Source organism: Phocoena phocoena, chromosome 19 (assembly GCF_963924675.1).
Source record: "Phocoena phocoena chromosome 19, mPhoPho1.1, whole genome shotgun sequence".
In the NCBI taxonomy this organism is placed as follows: Eukaryota; Metazoa; Chordata; class Mammalia; order Artiodactyla; family Phocoenidae; genus Phocoena; species Phocoena phocoena.
This window is the reverse complement of record NC_089237.1, coordinates 55051150-55069900: the sequence shown is the minus strand read 5'-3', so window position 1 is coordinate 55069900 and position 18751 is coordinate 55051150. Positions and strand designations below refer to the sequence as shown.

The window sequence follows — 18751 nt, the reverse complement described above, 5'->3', positions numbered from 1 at the left end:
TTGAAGCACTGGCAATGTAGCAATAATAATAATTGTCTACTATGTAATATAGCAGTAATTTTTAAATTATATAATGAAATATTGCATAATGCAAAATAATATAAATCATATGCGCTTTATATAATTCATACATATAATTTTATATGTAAGGTATATATCTACGTGATATAAATATTTTATATATGATAAAATACATATAATTAGATTTGTATAGTATGTTATACTATTATAACATATATCATTTACAAATAAATGTAATGTAATAATTTACATTACATTACATTAATAATAATTTACATTACATTAATAAATAATAATTGATATTAATACATTAATATTTTATTATAATTATATGTAATTATAATAATTATATTTTTATAATAATAAAATTATATTATATATAATTATGATTTTTATTAATACATCAATAAAATAATTTTTATTAATACATTAATAAAAAATTACATTAAATTAATACATGTAATATCTAATATCTAATATTTAATATTATACATAAAATATTTAATTTATAAATAAAATACATAAAATTATATTGAATTTATATTATGAATATACTACATGTAACTTTTAAAATGATGTTAATTGTGTAATTTATTAATAATTCCATGATGTGCTTTTCAACAACCAGCCAGTGCTCCAAGGCAGAAAGAAAAAACAAACAGGAGGCACATCTTCCTTATTTGTAGGTGATGTGATTGCCCATGCAAACAATTAAAGATAAAATGAGATACTATCGGAACAATTAAGAAAATCTTCAAAGATGCCCAGTTATAAAATAAATGTGCAAAATTAAGAGGTTTCCAATATGTAAGTAATAACTGATGTGAATTTATTTAAAAAAACCTTACCAAGGGAAATAAAAGAAGACTTGTAGAGGTGAAAAGAGATACTATCTTTCTGTCTCAGAAGAATTAATGTATTTTAAACCTATGAATTCACCATAAACTAACCTATAAATTCACCGCAATCCCAAACAAAATTCTAATAGGATTGGAGTTGGAATATAATAAACTGATTCTAAATTTCAGCCACCATATACTTGTGAGAGTAGCCAAGAAACATTAGAAAAATCAGACCAACGTAAAGAAACTTGTGAAGACAGATATTAAGACAAATTATAAAATACACCATTAAAATCGTGCAAAAAGGAGAATTAGACCCGTCTCTTGAACCGTGCACTGAAATAATTTAATATGCAGTAAAGACTGAAATATAAAAATGAAGTATACACATGTTAGAAGACAGTATAGGTGGATAACTCTATTCTTGAGGTAGGAAGTGTTTTTGAAAAGCAACAACAAATTCAGAAACTACAAATAAAAGATTAAGAGATTGCACGATACAGAAATTTAAAAAATACGCTACACACAAAATCAAAAGGCAAAGGACAGAAACGAACAAACAAAGCCAACAATAAAAGGCAAAGGACATGCTGGTAAAAGGATGTGTAATACCTGTGACAGATGGAGGATTAGCTTTTTTTTTTTTTTTTTTCAATATATATAAATAGCTTTTATAGTGAGGGAAGAAAATGCCCAGTAGAAAAAAGAAATAGCCACGAGTTGCCAATGACACAAGATCCCATGGAAAAACATCATCTCTCTATAAACCAAAGAAGGCGATTTAAAATGAGATATTTTGCCTATCATATAAAAATCAAAGATAAATTTGCATGCATGGAATAAATATAATGTTCCAATAAATGATAAGAGACACGCGATAGAGATCTTTTCTGTCCTAGATCTCATCAAAGTAAAGACGGGGATGGTGCACTGTTGACTGGGCTAGTCCAAGTTCAAAGGTACAGGATATTTAGTGTGGACAGAGAGAGTAAAGAAGAGAGAAAACCACGGTGGGATATTTAACGGGCAGTGATGAGGATACTGTCTCCCCTAGAGTTGATTGTTCCATATTTACAGGTTCCAAATACAAAATTCACGTGGCTGGCCTCTGACTGGTTGGGTGCAAGATTTTAGAATGTGGGTAAGTTTAACAATGAACTCAGCATTTAATAAAACATCTTTATGCGTAATATTGGACACTGTGTCAAAACATGTAAATGTGCATTGCTTGTTATATATCAGTAATTCTTAGAGCTTTTGTAGGCTTCGTGTGTTGTCAAAGAGTTTTCACGTGCTTAAAGAACTGAACCTCGCTCCCAAGAGCCGATGAGTTGGGCTGGTTGGGTATTCATCTTGGAGGAGTGAAGGGACCTGGGGAAGCCCCAAGCCACAGCACCCGAACTGGGCTTGGCGTCCAGGTCTTCCCCTTCAGGTCCAGCGCTCTTCCCACTCTGCCAGTCTACACCCCTTTAAAAGAGGAAGGGCGGAGAGCGCCATGACCCCAAAGTGACGGAACCTTGCAGGGAAGATGTTTTGAGGTTTAAAATCAAGTCAGCTCCCCGACCTGCTTGACCAGAACCAGACTGGTCTATGTTAACCTGACTTTGGAGGCTGAGCGGGTTTCAGTTTCTTCCTTACTCCCCGGACCTCTGGTTATGGGGAACACTCCGGAACAGCGACCCATGGATTGACTCTTGTCTAGTGAGAGGTCTTCACCCCCAGGGCCCCAGCATTTCAGAGCCATGGCTGCCCTCAGACCTCAGCACGGAGGGAAGCGTGCCATTCATTTGTGCTATCTACCTTTTATGGCCTCTTTCACAGCAGAATCCACAGGGAGTATGTTCTTCTCCACCAGCTCCAGGGGCCCCGGCCGGAGGGCGATTTTTTCATTGAGGTCATCTGCAAGTCGGGCTCTTTTCAGCTTCATCTGAGCAGTTGGAACGGATCTCTCTGCAGTGGAGCCTAAGGGGTTAAAATCAAAAGGGTCAGCTCTAGAATTCGATGTTATTTTTGTGGGGTTTTTTTTTTTTTTTTTGCTTTTGTAACCCAAACACTCTGACACATTGTACTCCACCATCCTAATAATTTTTCAATGCAATCATCCTCATTTCACATGGATTAGCAGCGAAGACTAGACACTTCCAAATAAAGGCAAATAGAGAAGCACAGAAGAGTTAGAGAAACTTGCTTTGTGAGGATTTGGGGGAAAAAAATGTGCAATTTGGCGATTCTGTAAGTAAGTAGTCCACAGGGCCTGTATTGCTTGCAGACACTAAACTATAGCATTTGCGTGCAAAGCCTGTCTACGTATTGCCCAGCCCAGGCTGAGCTGGCAGTAAATATTATCTATTATTATAATTAATTGTAGTAGCGTGACTTCTCAAGAGTTTTAGACTTGTTGAGGTTGTGATACTAACTGATTCAAATGTCCAGGTCCAGTTGTAAAAGAAAAACAATTTTGGGGGGGGGGGAATATTTAATTAAACAGAGATTTTTTTTTTTTTTTTTTTTTTTTGCGGTACGTGGGCCTCTCACTGCCGTGGCCTCTCCCGTCACAGAGCACAGGCTCCGGACGCGCAGGCCCAGCGGCCATGGCTCACGGGCCCAGCCGCTCCGCGGCACGCGGGATCCTCCCGGACCAGGGCACGAACCCACGTCCTCTGCATCGGCAGGCAGACCCTCAACCACTGCGCCACCAGGGAAGCCCTAAATAGGGATTTTAAAAAGTTGAATTTATCCAACAGGCAGTTTCTCATCTTTGGGAGAGTGGGAAAGGTCACTGACAAGCCCTGAATCACCGCTCTATTCCTCTTTGGGTGAGGCCCTAACTTACTTCTGTGCAAGAACGTGGAAGAGAATCTTGTGAGCCGGTGGTTGCTATAACGCAGAACTGGAAGTTAGGGTTCCACAAGAGTTTGTAGCTTTCCGCTCAACTCTGCACATTTAGAAGTTGAGACCTTTATGGACATCCTGGTCCTATTGTTCTATTAATATCCATCTACTAACCCAGGCTTAGTGTCTGGCCGCTGCTCTAGAAATCTCCACACAGGGGAGGGCTAGGGATGTCTCATGGTTGCAACAGGTCAGACTTGCTTAGAAGCTACATCTGCAAAGCACTCGATGTGGGATGGAGAAAACATCAATATTCCAAACCCCAAAATGGAAGTTTCTAAGCGCAAATCCTGTCCCAACTACCCGTCAGGCCAGTGCAAGGGCTTCTGCTACACCCCCTGCCTCAGGGATCTTTCTGACCCATCCTGCACAGCCATACAGGATTCATCCTCAGAAAACACTCCTTTCTTGCATCCCCTCCAAGATGGTCCTCTCCATCCGTCTCTCAGTCCGGTTTCGCAGGCTCGCCACAAACTGAATCCACCCCCTACATGACCTGAGACGGTTGATGCCCAAACTACCACTCCAGCGAGCCTGGTCCTTTGCCTTCTGCCCCCCGCCCCCCATCTTCCTGAGGTCACCTTTGTACCTTTGCTTACTTTGTTTCCCCGCCTTAACAAAGTCTTCCTGACTCCTGTTCTTACAGCTTCCTTCTGCTTCGACTACCCCCAGCAGTTACAAGCATTGGTCCCTAATCTTATATTGCTATTTCCAAAATCAGACCATGAACCCTTGGAGGGCAAGGGTCATTTATAATCTAGCAGATCCTTGGTGCACCAGGGGGCCAATTTCCAGTTTCTGTGGGGGGGAAGGGTGGGTTTCATGGGAACCAACAGAGACTAAGCTTGGGGTTTCTGTGGTTCATAGCCTGATATTTTAATTCAAGACTGGCCTGATATGACAGATAATGCTTTCTTGATTATAATATTATACATACGTACTGTTTTAAGTATGGAAAACGCTAAAACATTATGCAAAAGAAGTGAAAGCGTTAGGAAACTTCCCACTTAGGGTCAACTGTTTTTAATAACTGGGCATCTTTCTTAATTACTTATACAGTATTTATTGGTAAGTCTGTATTTCTTCATCATAGAATCTGACTGTAAATACAATTTATGTATATATTTTTGCCTCCCCGATTTTGACTGTAAATATAGTTTTGTCTTCTGGTCTCCTCACTAAACATCATTTTGTAAGCCTCTTCTCATTAAAACCTGATTCTTCTAAAGCCTCATTTGTGGTAGCTGCAAGTCATTCAATCACACGGATGGTGCATCATTTATTCAGCCTCTCTACTATTCTTTGACGTCCCACTGATTTCAATGTGTCACTATTTAAAGTAATTACATGATAAACATCGTTGTACATAAATCTTTGTATGTCTGATTATTATTTCTTTGATACAATACTAGACATTTATTACTGGTATGAAGGATGGACATTTTAAAGGAAGTTGATAGATGTTGGACACTCCCTATGTGCTCAGAGAAAATTGGGAGGTAGCACAGCTCAGAATGAACGCCAAGTCTGGTACTTCTTGGCCACTATATGTCTTCCCAATTTGACCATCTACATGGCCTCAAATGACTAGATGAGAGCTCAAAACCACCACTTTGGAATGGCAGGGGACTCTTTCTAAGGGGAGTTAGCAATTGTGCAGAGACAAAGGACCCTGGAAAATGGCCCACACTCCATTCCCACTGATGGGCCCCAGTTTATGACTTTGGGCAACCTTACCTTGGAGTATGTGCATTTTCACCACGTCTGCACGGTCGGACCTGTTTCTGACCTTGTGCTTCAGGGTGTCTTCAGCCTGTTAGACACAAACACAGAATGAATTCTGCTATCAACCTCATACACTTGAGTCACCTAGTTTTAACTCTAAAAGAAACCCCTTTTCTCTCAAAGGGAAAAAGTCTCTTTTTGTTTGTTTTTTGTTTGACAAATGCAACATGCAAATATCTCTGTTCTCCTACGTCTTGATGAAGGAGGGCTCACAAAAACCTCTAATAATTTTAGGATGGAAAAATAAGATAAAGAGGCCAGGCAGGTACCTAATTATAAAATATCAATAAAACTGTCATGATACTACACTGCTTTTGCATGAGAGCCAATCCTATTCCATTGCCTCTTAAAAGAGTCAGAAATTAACTAGAGTCAGAGATGAAATGTAACCTCAGTCCATCCAGTATAACGTGACAACATGTGCCCCCCTCCTGTTTTGCCCTTGATCTCTCTCTCAAGACGTGAAAATGTAAATCCTGCAGACCGAGACCCACTGTAAGCTGGGAGGACACTTAGAGATGAGCTATTTACTGAGTCTCATGGCTTCCTTGATGATGGAGCTGTCTGTAGGGATGGCGCTGGCTGTGGCAGGGCCACAACTGGACCTCAGGGCTCTGATTTCTAGTTCTGGGTTTTTATCCCACTATCCTGAATCTCTTAATTGGCCCCCAAGAGGAGTCTGGGGATCACTCCAGTTCTGATGAAAGACAATTATTCTCCAGGCAGTAGGAACCCCAGCCTCTCACGAGTGACTCTGAAGAGTCCCAGGGCTCTGCCCCTTCTTCCAGCCCCTCCCCTCACTAGTTGCCAGGCTAAGACGTCCCAGGAGAAAGATACCTAATGGCCTTTCCTTCTACATACACCGCTGATGCTTGCTCAATAGCACTTACTGTATGGGTAAATTCAAGTTGCAGAGATTTGCTCTGGAGGTACAGAATATACACCGATTTCCCCCCTTCAAACGCTAAAAGAAAGAGAAATAAATAGAATTCCTTTTGCCTTTAAATAGCCATGAATAAGCTCTGTATCTGCAGGCCCTACCCTACCACTGAATTGGATTTAAAATAATCTGATTGTTGCTGAGAAAAGCCTGTCACGAAAGAGAGGGCAGCTTGCCGACACACCTTACCTCCCTGTTTCATGTCTCTCTGACCCCCGCCGCATCCTTGCAGGGATACCCCCCGACATCAGAAAGATGGGGGACATTTTCTTAAAGCTAATAAACAGTAGCTTCAAAGCCAATACTATTGATCCCATTTCCACAGTTTTCAGTTTCTAGGAGGAAGATTCCGCATGGTGTGCGGGGAGGGGACCAGCAAATCGGTTGAGTTTGCAGGAGAAATTCTACCCGCTTTCCCCCAAGCTTAGCATTCAGAGATCCAGAGGCTGGAGCCTGAGTTCAGGAAGGTGGGAAGTTTGCAAACAGTTACCTTGCCGCTATCCAAACGTTTTCTTTGCTCATGGAATTCAGGTGGGCTTTTCAGGGCTGAAACAGAAAGACACAGACGTGAGCAGAGAGGGCTTGGGGCCGGGAGCGGCGTCGCAGTGCTTGCCGGTGTGCTTGCCGAGCGGTGCACAGTGGAGATGTGATGGACATGTGATGGCCTTCATCAGGCCACAAGCAATGGAAGAGGAAAGGCCTGGAGGTCACCAGCTTCCCTGAAGCCGGAGAATCCAGAGGAAGGCGGACGTCAGCCTCAAACAAGAGGAGCAGCAGAGACAGAATACGCGACAGGAAGAGAAGTGGCAGAGACAGGGCATTCCAAGATGCTGAGGAGGGACAAGCCTGGGGGACGAGACCAGGCAATGCTCTAGCTTTAGGGGAGACTGGGGTGACTACCACCCTCTTTGACTTCGCTCTGCCCTTGAGTGCGCAAGTCTGGGTGGAGACTGCAGTCCGTGGAGGAACCTCGTCCCGCGTTGCAGGAGGGGACTTGTCCTTTGGGTCAGGGAGTTGGCTGGTGGGGTAGGAACATGCAACCAAAGGGCAGTGAGTGAGAAGCACAGAATCAGACTCTGAGGGCTGGAAGGGACCTTGGAGATGGTGAAATACAGCTCCAAGCCTGAGTGGAACGGGGAAACGGAGGCCCACGGAACGGGACTGCCTCGCCCAGGGTCACACAGGTAGGGCTAGGAGCCTAGGTCTTCTGAGAACCTAACTTCTTTCAGGATGTGATGCTCAAAATACTAACAAGCAGTAGACAGGGCACTGGTCCCTCACAGCTCACAGTAGCCGGAAACAACCTGGACCGAACGCCGGCCTCCCTTCTTTCCAAGACCCGCTGCTCCCCTTCCCAGCTCCCAGCAACTCCTCAGGTCGATGCACTGAACTTTTGACTTTGCAAAGCAGTGGAACATCGTTCAGCAAAATTCTACCTTTTTACTGGTTTTCCTGATCCCCTGGAACAATTGCAACCAGAAGCCATAAAGGACCGCCTTTCATCAGAAGCGATGAGGCGGTTCAGAGGTTAGAGAATCACATCAGATAGTTTTCTGGATAGTCGGTCTGGACAAGTGGGCGAATCACGGGATCCAGGTTTCTAATATTCACTCCCACAGATGTCAACTCTCAAGCGGCAGGCAAGAAAATATTCTTCCAAACCTTGGCTGGTATAAAAAAAAAATTGGATTTCTAGCCAGATGGGCACTTGGGGCTGTGTGTGTGTGTGTGTGTGTGTGTGTGTGTGTGTGAATGTGTGTGTGCGCGCATATGCGTGAGCGTGTGTGCCTCATTCAGCCTTAAGACCATGCCGAATTTGAGCCCAGCTCTCGGACGGGCTTGCTGGACAGCAGGCAGACTCCACTGTGGTCCTGGCAACTGATCGACCACGTTATCCTCTACTGAGGGTGCTGCCTGCGAAGCTACTAAGGCGTGTCTGAGTCTTCCTGTCTCACCCCGACATCTGCAGTGTTGACCAAAGGAACGCACAGAGTAGTCCCAGCTGGCTGCCTCGTGCCAAGGAGGATGGACAGGCACACCGTCCTCCTCGATCTGACCAGAGACTAAGAGGCTTCCTTCCTTACAGGAAAAAAAGAATCGCCCGTTGCTTGACTATCGTATTTCCCATGGATCTAACAGCCCCAGTTTCTCTTTGCTGCTTTTCACGCTTAAAATGAGCCTCTCTGCCAACCCTGTCCTTTTCAATGGTCGCTTTCCCCCTCCCTGTCTCCTCACTCAGTGGCTCTGGGGAATCATCTGGAAAACTGTGCAGGCCTGCCGCGTTGCTCACGCCTTTTCTCTGATTTGGGTCTGACCCTCATCCTGGGTCAGGAGGCTTACTGTTATTTGCACTTGATCACACTTGCGATTTATGTTGATGGAGTTCTGAAACCGTCTCCCATTTCCCCAGGCAACCAGATGCTACGAATCTGCTTGAAGTCCAGTGGGCCCTGGTGAGTCCGTACAATCTGAACCCATAGGTCTGCACCTCTGTCCGACAGTCTGGTGGTCACCTAAGTGGGTATTATATACTGGTGCGGCTTAATCTCTTCCATAATCCAGAAAAGGAACTGATCTCAGTGTGGCCTTATTAAGTGGTTAACAAGAGCAACACAGACTTTGCCTGAAGAAGCAACCCTAAGGTAACAGCATGAATCTATCTTGAGATCGCTTTTACATTCCAAACTCAATTGGTTTTAATTGGGCTTAGGACTTAGGGGCAGTTCATCTGGTTCTCTTATCCCTGAGGCTTTTCAATTCTTATTTGCGGAACTTATTAATTCTTCTACGAAACACTGCATTTCCTGTATCTTAGCTTACAGAGCTATAAATCATCACTTCTTGGTGTTAACTATTCCCCTGTGAAATGACTGTACAGTCCAGTTCTCCAGGGCCAGGAGCACAAAGGTCTTCTGGGATCTTCTGCCCCAGGGTGGGAGAGGCTACGCCCATTTAGCCAGAACTCGGGAAGGAAGCTAAAAAATCCACACACTGCGTTTCACCCCACGCTCTTCTTTTCAGGGCTTAAGGGGTGTTACGTGGGGCACCATTTGGCCTGCCATGGGCCCTGTGATTGACATTTGCCTTTTCTGTGATTCCAGAGAATGTGGGTTTTAGCCACCTCCCCTGAGGGCCAGTGAAAGCCATAATGCACCCCCTATCCCGGTTGACTTTTTGGAAGAAAGGACCTCCTTTGCTGCCAGCCCTGGGAGTATCCAATGGCAAAATTTTGTATTTAAGGGACGTTGACATTTAGGACTGAAAAGGAATTTGGATTTCTAAATTAAAAAAAATAATAAGTCAATGTGATCTCAAATTAAAATACGGTTGTAAATTCAGTCAACCCCACACCTAACTCACTCCGCCTGGAGGAAGATGAATCGCTTCTCACAGGGGAATTCATGTTCTCCCCGTGGAGTTTAGTTAGGGGCTGTGCCTATTTCTGTCCCCGCGGCTCCAGCTAATTTGGGTCAGCTGTGTGTATAAACATTTGCTTACTCAGAGCTCAGGAAAAGATCCCAAGATAAGAACAGGCCTCCGGCGGTCCCCTGCTGCTAACCTCCTGCTTCCAGCAGGAGCCCAGCAAAAGGAGAAAACAGGCTGCAAGGCCGTGGACCATCCGTCAGGGAGAGGGGCCTGGCTCTCACAGAGGAGGGGTCTGGGGCTGGTAGCAGCTCTGGTGGCAGAGGCAGGGCCTGCCTTCTCTCCCAGGGCCGCTCACTGCCAGGCTTGCAGGGGAGAACCCAGCTCCACCGGTATAGGGATAAGGACCAAGAGGCCGCATCTCGGGCAACAGATGGAGCAACGGTTCTCAGAGTGTGGCCCCTGCACCAGGGTCTTCAGCAGCACTGGAAACTTGTTAATAATACGAATGTCCAGGCCTACGGAATCCAAAGCTCAGGTGGGCCGTAGAGGGACGGAGGGGTCTGTGTTGGAACGTGCCCTCTGGGAGGTCCTGGCGCCCCGGCGTTCACAAGGCCAGTGGCTGCTGATCTAGAGTCCTTGGGAAACTGAGAGTTCAAAAAGTGGGGAGTGACGTCTAGGACTGACTTCTCAGTATTTCGAAAAAGCGTGTGTTTGCCCAGAGAAAGGCTGCTTAGTTCGATGAAACTGCCACTTCTCATACTTGCTGTCTCGAATCAGAATAACTTGGGTTAGAACTGGTTGTTCTCATCAAGAAGCACTGGCTGGTAAGCTTATATGCCACTAATTAAAGACAGATATATGGATTAATAATTCACATATGTAGGGTTCTTTGGGAGGAAGACAAAACTAATTCAGACGCAAGACCTATGGCAGTAATGGGTATAGTTTAAAAAGTGACTAAAATTTTGGGAGCCTTCCCTGCGGGCTCTGTCCTTGCTTTGCCATCTATTTTTGGTACAGCCTTGAACACGTCTGATAGGTTTCCTGTGTTCTCAGTTTCCCACTTACAAAATGCATCTAGTAGTACCTGTTCTCTCTTGACTCTGCTTATAAGGACAAGTTGGACCACGAGTATTTTTTTTTTTCCCCAAACAAATGGGATCCATGCTATGGGTGTGATAATGCTTTGGAAATTGTCTTAACTCTTTAGGTAGGCAACAGATTGCCTATTCGGTACCCAAAGAATGGCCTTAGGGGTCTAAAAAGAGTGCATTTTCCCTACGGAGCTCTGTAATATTTAAGGCCTGGCTTGCACACTTGGGAGAGTTTAATGCATCACACATGAATACTCTGGAATTTCGCAGAAGGGTTCGAAGACAAATTCAAAGGGTGCCTGTCATCACCGGTTTACTAGTTTCTAAGGAGCAAGGAACTAGAAAATCGAAGGAAAGAGGGAGGGAAATAAAGAAGTGAGGATTTTAGACCCAAATGGGCTTGGCATGAAAATCCGGGGCGCCTTTTTTTTTTTTCCTCTCTCTGAGTTTGAGATGTTAGAAGGAAGGGGAGAGGGACAGATGAAACCCTCGTGCCGTGTTCTGCTCAAACAGCCAACAGTGTGTGGTACGTAGGGTGCTGTGGGGAGAAGCCAAGTCAGATGGAGGCACTGAGGAAGGGAAGGAAGACTTTGCGCCCCGTCAACGTCTCAAAACTATCAGGAAGCTGCATGTGCTGTGGGTGGAGGAATTGCCCCGCCATTCTTCTTGCTATGCAGGAGGACCACAGAATTCAGGGATTTACCAAGGCTTTGCAGTAAGTATGTAGCTGCTGAGGCTTGGATTAGTCTGTAAAACAAATAAAGGCAGCACCATTCACAGACAGCTCATCGTATCTTTCCATTCATTGACATCGATCAGACCATGGAACCAGGCTGCCCAGAAACTTCTTTCTGGCCAGCGGTGCTTTCTCTGAGTCTCTGGGGAGAAGTTGCAGCCTCTCTGGGCCCCTGGGCCTCTGTAATCCACTTCAGTTCTCTAATCTCATTTTCTATATTCCCCGGAGAGTAAACTCAATGTTCCCTCCTCTCTCCCCTGGGTTCATATAGATGAGCCCCACTGTAGTAGCAGAAGGAAAGGGAGAGAAAGTCATCCGTTTCCTTCAATTCTCCCAGAAACTCACTCCGTGTGGCGGTGGGACATTATCCAATATTATTAATGGGGATAACTAAGCAGGAGCGATTTGGGGAACCTTCTGGACTGTAGGCTCTTTGAAACAGAATTCATGTCTGACTCCTCTGTGTTCCATAAGGCCTTCCTCCCAGCAGATGGTCGAAATATTTACTGAATTGCTCTATGACCATTGTTTTCTTTTTGCATTGAAAACTCAAGAGCTGATCGTCTTTCTGCACTAAGGCTTCTGAAACGGTTGGAATAAAATGGTATTTAAGATTCAACCCAGAAGAGTGATGCCCAGAGAAAAGAAGAGAGTGGGGAAAATCTGCCCGAGAAATAATGAACAGATCTGAGCCCCATCCATAGGTCTCCAGAGGACGAGCCTGGGCTCTATCTCAAAGGCAAGAGAAAATAAGAGAAACTTGATGTCCTCTTGCAGCCTGGAGCCTGGCAGGGAGGGGTGGCAAGGCCATCCCTTTGAACTCTAGTTGATGGTGACAGGCAGGCAATTTGAAATCTCCGTTTTGAGATTCAGAGGAAGGATTTTGGAGAGGAGTCCAAACAATATATTCTTAAAGTAGTATTTCTACATTAACGTTGAGAGGCTATTTCACTCAGATTTCACGACTCTTTGGAAAATGTGAATTCCACCACTGATACTCTAAACGTGAAAGCAATCTTAGAAGCCAACCTGGGCCCGTGCTTCTGGCCCGAGAACGCTTTCCCACTGTTTAAAGTTGTTCAAGGGGCCGTGTGCCTTCCTTGACTAAATTCAAGGAAAAATGCCTTTAGGTGCATTCAAAGCACTGGAAGGGGAAAATCCTAGACCTATAATACATACAAGTAAGATATGAGTACATGCTTAAGAGAGGTGAGGAAGGGCGATTATAAAAGAGACTTTGAGTCTCTGATTGCTGTGGCCTGTTGGTTACTCATCAGTAACTTTGAAACCTGCAGGATGCAAAGCCCACGAAGGAGGAAGGAATTAAATTCAATCCACGTGGACCCGTTTCACCAGCCTACTGAAAATCACCCATGGTCCCACAGGAGTCAGTGGGGGAGAAACCTTCTACTTAATCGTCAATTTGGCGTGCATTTGAAATGAGACCAGCCACAGAGCAAACTCAGTGGAATTTTCCATTCACTCTTGGTCACGGTGAGACATAGATTACAACGTAGAACCCAAAGCCATTTCATTAAAACCATGGGCTTTTCCTTGGCATTTTCACATATACACGTTTTTATTTTCCCAAATTCCAACTGAATTTTTCTGGCCACAAAATGCTTGATGATAGAAACTTAAGGAAGTGCTTTTACAGTTCCAACGATTCCTTTTGAATATTTGAGTCAAGAGCCCTATACCAGGATCAGGAGACACGGGTTCTGGCCTCAGCTCTGCCGCACTAGGAGAGGACTGCACTTTTGTTTGCAATGGACAATGCCCTTGGGATTTAATCTAATGTACAACTCATGACTAATTCTGTCCAAGGAGACCAGGCGTTTCCACTGACCAGCTAAAAACTGCAGAGCCATCCGATAGCACCATAAGGGCGATGGACAATTCACCTGGCCATAAGCTTCCCATTTAGGCAGTTACGACAAGTTTGAAAATTCAGGGGAAGCACTGCAATTATTTCCAACGTATGGATAACGTGAGATCGTGTTACTAATTTTATTGTGCGTGCATTTAAAGTCTCACAGCTCAGGTTTGTAAGTAGGACCACACTGGGCCCTGGTTTTGGGATGTTTGAAAAGCCGCCTAGGCCTCTCCAATCTCGGTTTCATGGAGGTTAAAGCCAACGAGACGTGGACTAGGGAAGGGATTTTCAAACTCTGTTTGAAGACGACCAGCGCTCTGGGGAGGATAATCAGGGTCATCTAGGAGGGATGAGGGGAGCCAGGTGAATGGGACAGAGGACCCCGACCCTGTTCCAGTCAGTGTGTATATATATATATATATTTTTTTTCCATAAATTAAAAATGTTTATTTATTTATTTATTTTTGGCTGCATTGGGGTCTTCGTTGCTGTGCACGGGGTTTCTCTAGTTGCGGCGAGCGGGGGCTACTCTTCGTTGCGGTGTGTGGGCTTCTCATTGCGGTGGCTTCTCCTGCTGCAGAGCACGGGCTCTAGGCGTGCAGGCTTCAGGAGTTGTGGCTCACGGACTCAGTAGTTGTGGCTCGCGGGCTCAGTAGTTGTGGCACATGGGCTTAGTTGCTCTGTGGCATGTGGGATCTTCCCGGACCAGGGCTTGAACCCGTGTCCCCTGCCTTGGCAGGCGGATTCTCAACCACTGCGCCACCAGGGGAGTATATATATATATATATATATATATATATATATATATATATATACACACACAGACACAATATCTTTAACTATTAAAAAACATTGAAAATCCGTAAATTAGATGATCTCCAATGACTACCGGCTTTGCTTCCCTCCATTCTACCCCCTTTCTTCCTCCTTTCCTCTTTCCTTCCACTTCAAAAAATTCAAATGATAGAACGAAGACATAAAGAGCCCTCTTGTAGCACATAACTAGTTTCACCCTGACTCATACTATGTGTCTCTTGTCACCTTTTCCCCTGAAATCTCGAGTCTCCGTGAAGGACGGTCCTGCTCACTGTGGCCCCCCACAGCACCTGGCACACCACCCTGCAGAGAGTCTTCATCATGAAACGTGCTGAGTTTGATTGAGTTGAAAGGACCTTGAGACTGTGGGCTCCTGTTCCTTCCTCTGGAGCGGCTGCTTTTACACGCACGCCCCCGGGGGCGTTGAGTAAACAGACTGCATGTTTCACGTCTGGGTTGATGAGGCTACCATCTCGGCCCCCAGCCTCTCAGCAGGTGCAGAGGCTCGTCTGGGTCTGGCTTCCCCGGAAGCACTAAGTCATCGAGGTCTAGGGGCTGGGCCTGCAGGGTGCACCTGCTGCGGCTCTGACATTTTTCCACAGCAGAATCGACACCCTTGGGAAGCCTGGAGAGGAGGTGGCTAAAGAGTAAGGAAAACTGACAATGCTTAATCAACCCTCCTCATTTTGCTGAATTAAAAAGAAGTATCATTGCATTACTCTTAGGACTTTCCCCCAGCAATTATCTTAATCATACAGTGGGCTATGGATGCAAAATTTCTGTCAAGCAGTATTTCGTTAATATGTACACTATGTGATTCTGAAAATCCTGGAGAACAAAATATTATATCTTCATTGGATTCGACTCTACAAATGGACATTCAATTTGCAAGACTTACATAAGGGTGTTATGTAAAAATGTACCATCGGGTTCATTCCTATTTTTATTAGGTGTTTCACTGACTCCCTGAAATTTAACCCCAGCAACCTAAAAACAAAAGTTTATTCTCGTCCAAAAGCCAGCTGCAAGACCCAGGCTTGGATTATTTAAGCACGTAGGTTAAACTTTAAATCAGCTGTGAACGGCTTGAGGGGATGCAAAGGTACCAGGCCTCTCTACTCCAATTGCCTTTCCAGAATTAAGGGAAAGAAACACCCGTGAAGGAACAGATTATTTTAATCCCACTGAAACTGATGTGCTCATCTTCTATTTGAGGGCACGTGGCAGAGACACTGAGAGGATCCTGGTGGATCTACACTTGTCTACACTCCATTCTTAGGGAATCGTTCTTCCAGAGGCGGTTAAACAAATTCGATTCTACGTGTCTTCTACAGGATTCTGAAAAAGACTGGCCTGCTCACATCGGAGTGCGAACGTATTTACCTGTCTTGAAGTCTGCAGACTCTTGGTCTTTCCTGGGTTTTAGCACCTGCCCTGCTGGGCTGACTGAGATGAAACAGGCCACACAGACTTGTACCTTTGGTTTCTCTTCCTAACTGTACATTTTATTGAAGCAGCCTTTCAACTGCAAGGTGAGATCTTTCTTCTGTGCTTTAGCAAACCTCTATAAAAGTTGTTCTGCCATAAGGTCACCTGCTGTTTATTCTTTGTAGGGCTTAGCCATGAACAAAGAACTTCACCTGAATTACCAAAGGAAAGGGGCTTAAATATTCTTAGTTCTGTTCTGGTTCTGAAGCACGGACAACACTTAAATTGTTTGGACCTTGGATCACAGGGCACCAAGGTTACTACCTGCAGGACATTCAATCAAGGGGCACATGCTTGCTTGTTGCATGCTTGACCCTGAAGCCACAGTCATGACAAGGACCTGGATTTCCGCAGGAGTCATTACGGATACTGACTTTTAAATTTTGCTGGGGTGAGAAGTTAGAAAGTGTCACCTAAAGGAGCTTACATGGTGATTCCATTTCTCCAGTACTTTTCCTGTTTCTATAGCTAACCAAAAGTTAGCTTCCATTGCTAAACTGGCAGGAAATTTCAAACGTATCTTCTAAAAGATATGATAATCCTTCTTCTTTGACCCAAATGATGGCCAGTAATTCAATGTTATACCATTTTCACTAGAGTGGTATTACCGCTCATTATTCCAGAAAGGAAGCACTGGACAATATTCAATTACTTGTGGACTCAGGTACCCAAACAGAAGTGAAACCGAGGAGGTGAGAAAAAGATGATGTGATTGATGCTTCCGGAAAGAAGAGTGATTAGATCCAATTCTAAAAGTAGGAGAGAGGGATGGATGCCCATAGAATTGTGTTTGTCCTGTAAACAAACCACCGCATTAGAATTTTAGGTACAACCTATATGATTAAAGGGAAGCCCTTACAGGTGAGTAGCATTTGGGGCTAAGCCTCCAAGGTCTGGGATTCCTGCTGATACAGAGTCTGTGAGGATCTGGGGAGACTGATCCATGGAATTAGACTATGACCTCTGAGGTGCTTTCCAGCTCTCAAGCTGCATGGTCCCATGGTACAGATCAGTCAATAAGAGATGCAGCTACTCACGTGGTATGATGCCTTGGTTAGCCAGCTGTTCTTGGGTCCTTCTCTGTTGAAGCCGTAACTGTAAAACTTAGAAAAGCAAGTGTTAGTTTGTGAGTTGGGCCAAGACCGATTGCAGTCACTTCTATTTGCCTTGTACTTTTTTTTTTTTTTTGCATCACTCTTCTTGCATTATTTCTAGAACAGTTCTGAAAGTCTGCGTGAAGGACACTTGCGTGTTTGTTGTAGACGTGGAGAAGGAAGGATGAGAGAAGCTGAGGGGGTTGCAGGGTTTTGCAGTAAGTGGGTAACAGCCAGAGACTAGAAGACTTGTCTGCTCTGTGAAGTGAATGTTACTTTCAAAGCACCATGCTCTGTCTTCCCCTGCTATACCACCTGGGAGGTGAATACCATCAAACACTGCTGGGAACTCGGCCATGATTTCAAAAGAGGAGACGGAGTAAAGGAAGCTTGGCCTCTCCAGTCTCACCTGGGTTCAAATCCCATCTCTAGCCCCTTCCTATGTGGGTAACTCTGGGCAAGTTGTTCAACGTCTCTGACCCTCAGAGTGTTTTCATTTGTAACTGGGAGCAATGCCTGCCTTACAGGATTGTTACATAGTTTGATTAAACTGTATATGCAGAGTACTTAGCAGGGTGTCTGGCACCTAAGTCATCAATAAATGGTAGTATTCTGAGAGTTTAGAATCCCATCAGAGAAGGGCTATTGGAGTCATGCTTTACTTAGAAAAATTAAAACATTGTAATCTGTCCAAACTATAAATTATAAAACTTTGTTACTATCCCTAGCATATTATTTATGATTTTCTCATTCTCTTCACCCCTTTCCTCCTAAAAAAATACCCATCATCTTTGGACATTTACAATTTCTCAGGGAGATTCTGAGTTCGCCATCTTGGTTCCCGGGTTTAAGTTGCTCAGGATAAGAACAGAAAGAGCAGAAATTTTCAAGGAGAGGGATTGGTTTAATCACCTTATAATGAAAAGAGAGAATAAGCATTGCTTTTATGAAGATGAAATTAGAATGGAGAGAAGAGAAGCAAAGATGAAAAGGATATATGGGCTGATGTTCAAGTTTATTTAGTATTTCAGAGTGAGGCTTCAGAGCAAATGCAGTCATAAGATACACTGAGAGAGTAAGGGAGAAAGACAATTTTAAAAAGTGTTGCTGTGGGTTTTGAAATTAGCTTCTCACCAAACTTCTCTGGGAGAGACCAATGTTGCTGAAACACTTTTAATTACTTTTGGTGGCTAGACTGTGCTTCACTGAATAGCCTCATATGACTCCATCTTAGGACTGGACAACAAAGAGGACTAAATTATTTTACTTTGTGGATAAATGAAAACAACACGAGTGTTTATTATTCAAGCCCTCCTTCAGACCAACCCTCTTACTGATAAAAACCATAAACTCTGAACATAATGTGAAAAATAACTACGTGAGGATTCTGAATAGTGACAAAATCAGGCAGACTGTAGGGAGGAGTTGAAACTTGGAGAGGTGACTTACATGCGCAGGTGAGTTTCTCATTTTGGGGTGGGAGGCTTTGCCTTGAGGGTGGCCTGTAGTCATGGAGTGGCAAGTCATAGGTAGTTAAAACTCCAATAGAAAACCTGCTCATCTTTCTGGCCAGAGGAATCAGGAAAAGGTGCCCAGACAACCAAGGCTGCCCACCAGGGCATCAGGGGGGAAATCAGCAAGGGAGGGAGCTGGAGAAGGAAGGGGTTCCCTAATTCCATGTGTGAATCTCTGCAAGTTTCAGGTTGATCCACTAATGATGTCTCCATGGGGCAGATTCAAAGCAGCAAAGCAAAGGTTTAAAATTAAACTGGAATTTGAACATCTGTGCACACAGGCAAGA

The 18751-nt window shown here is 44.2% G+C and overlaps 1 protein-coding gene across 2 annotated transcripts in view; it reads right to left on the bottom strand.

The window, feature by feature from the left end:
• MYOCD (myocardin) overlaps window positions 1–18751 on the bottom strand; it is an 89723-nt gene that overhangs the window by 37901 nt on the left and 33071 nt on the right. Inside the window, exons 2-5 of one of the 2 annotated variants that reach the window (XM_065896701.1) lie at window positions 16894–16959; window positions 6971–7026; window positions 5493–5568; window positions 2664–2825 (exon numbers count right to left, since the gene is read on the bottom strand). In XM_065896701.1, the coding sequence (XP_065752773.1) occupies window positions 2664–2825; window positions 5493–5568; window positions 6971–7026; window positions 16894–16959 (360 nt within the window). Of the gene's footprint in view, window positions 1–2663; window positions 2826–5492; window positions 5569–6970; window positions 7027–16893; window positions 16960–18751 lie in introns of those variants that run through there. The other variant, XM_065896702.1, reaches the window with a different exon arrangement.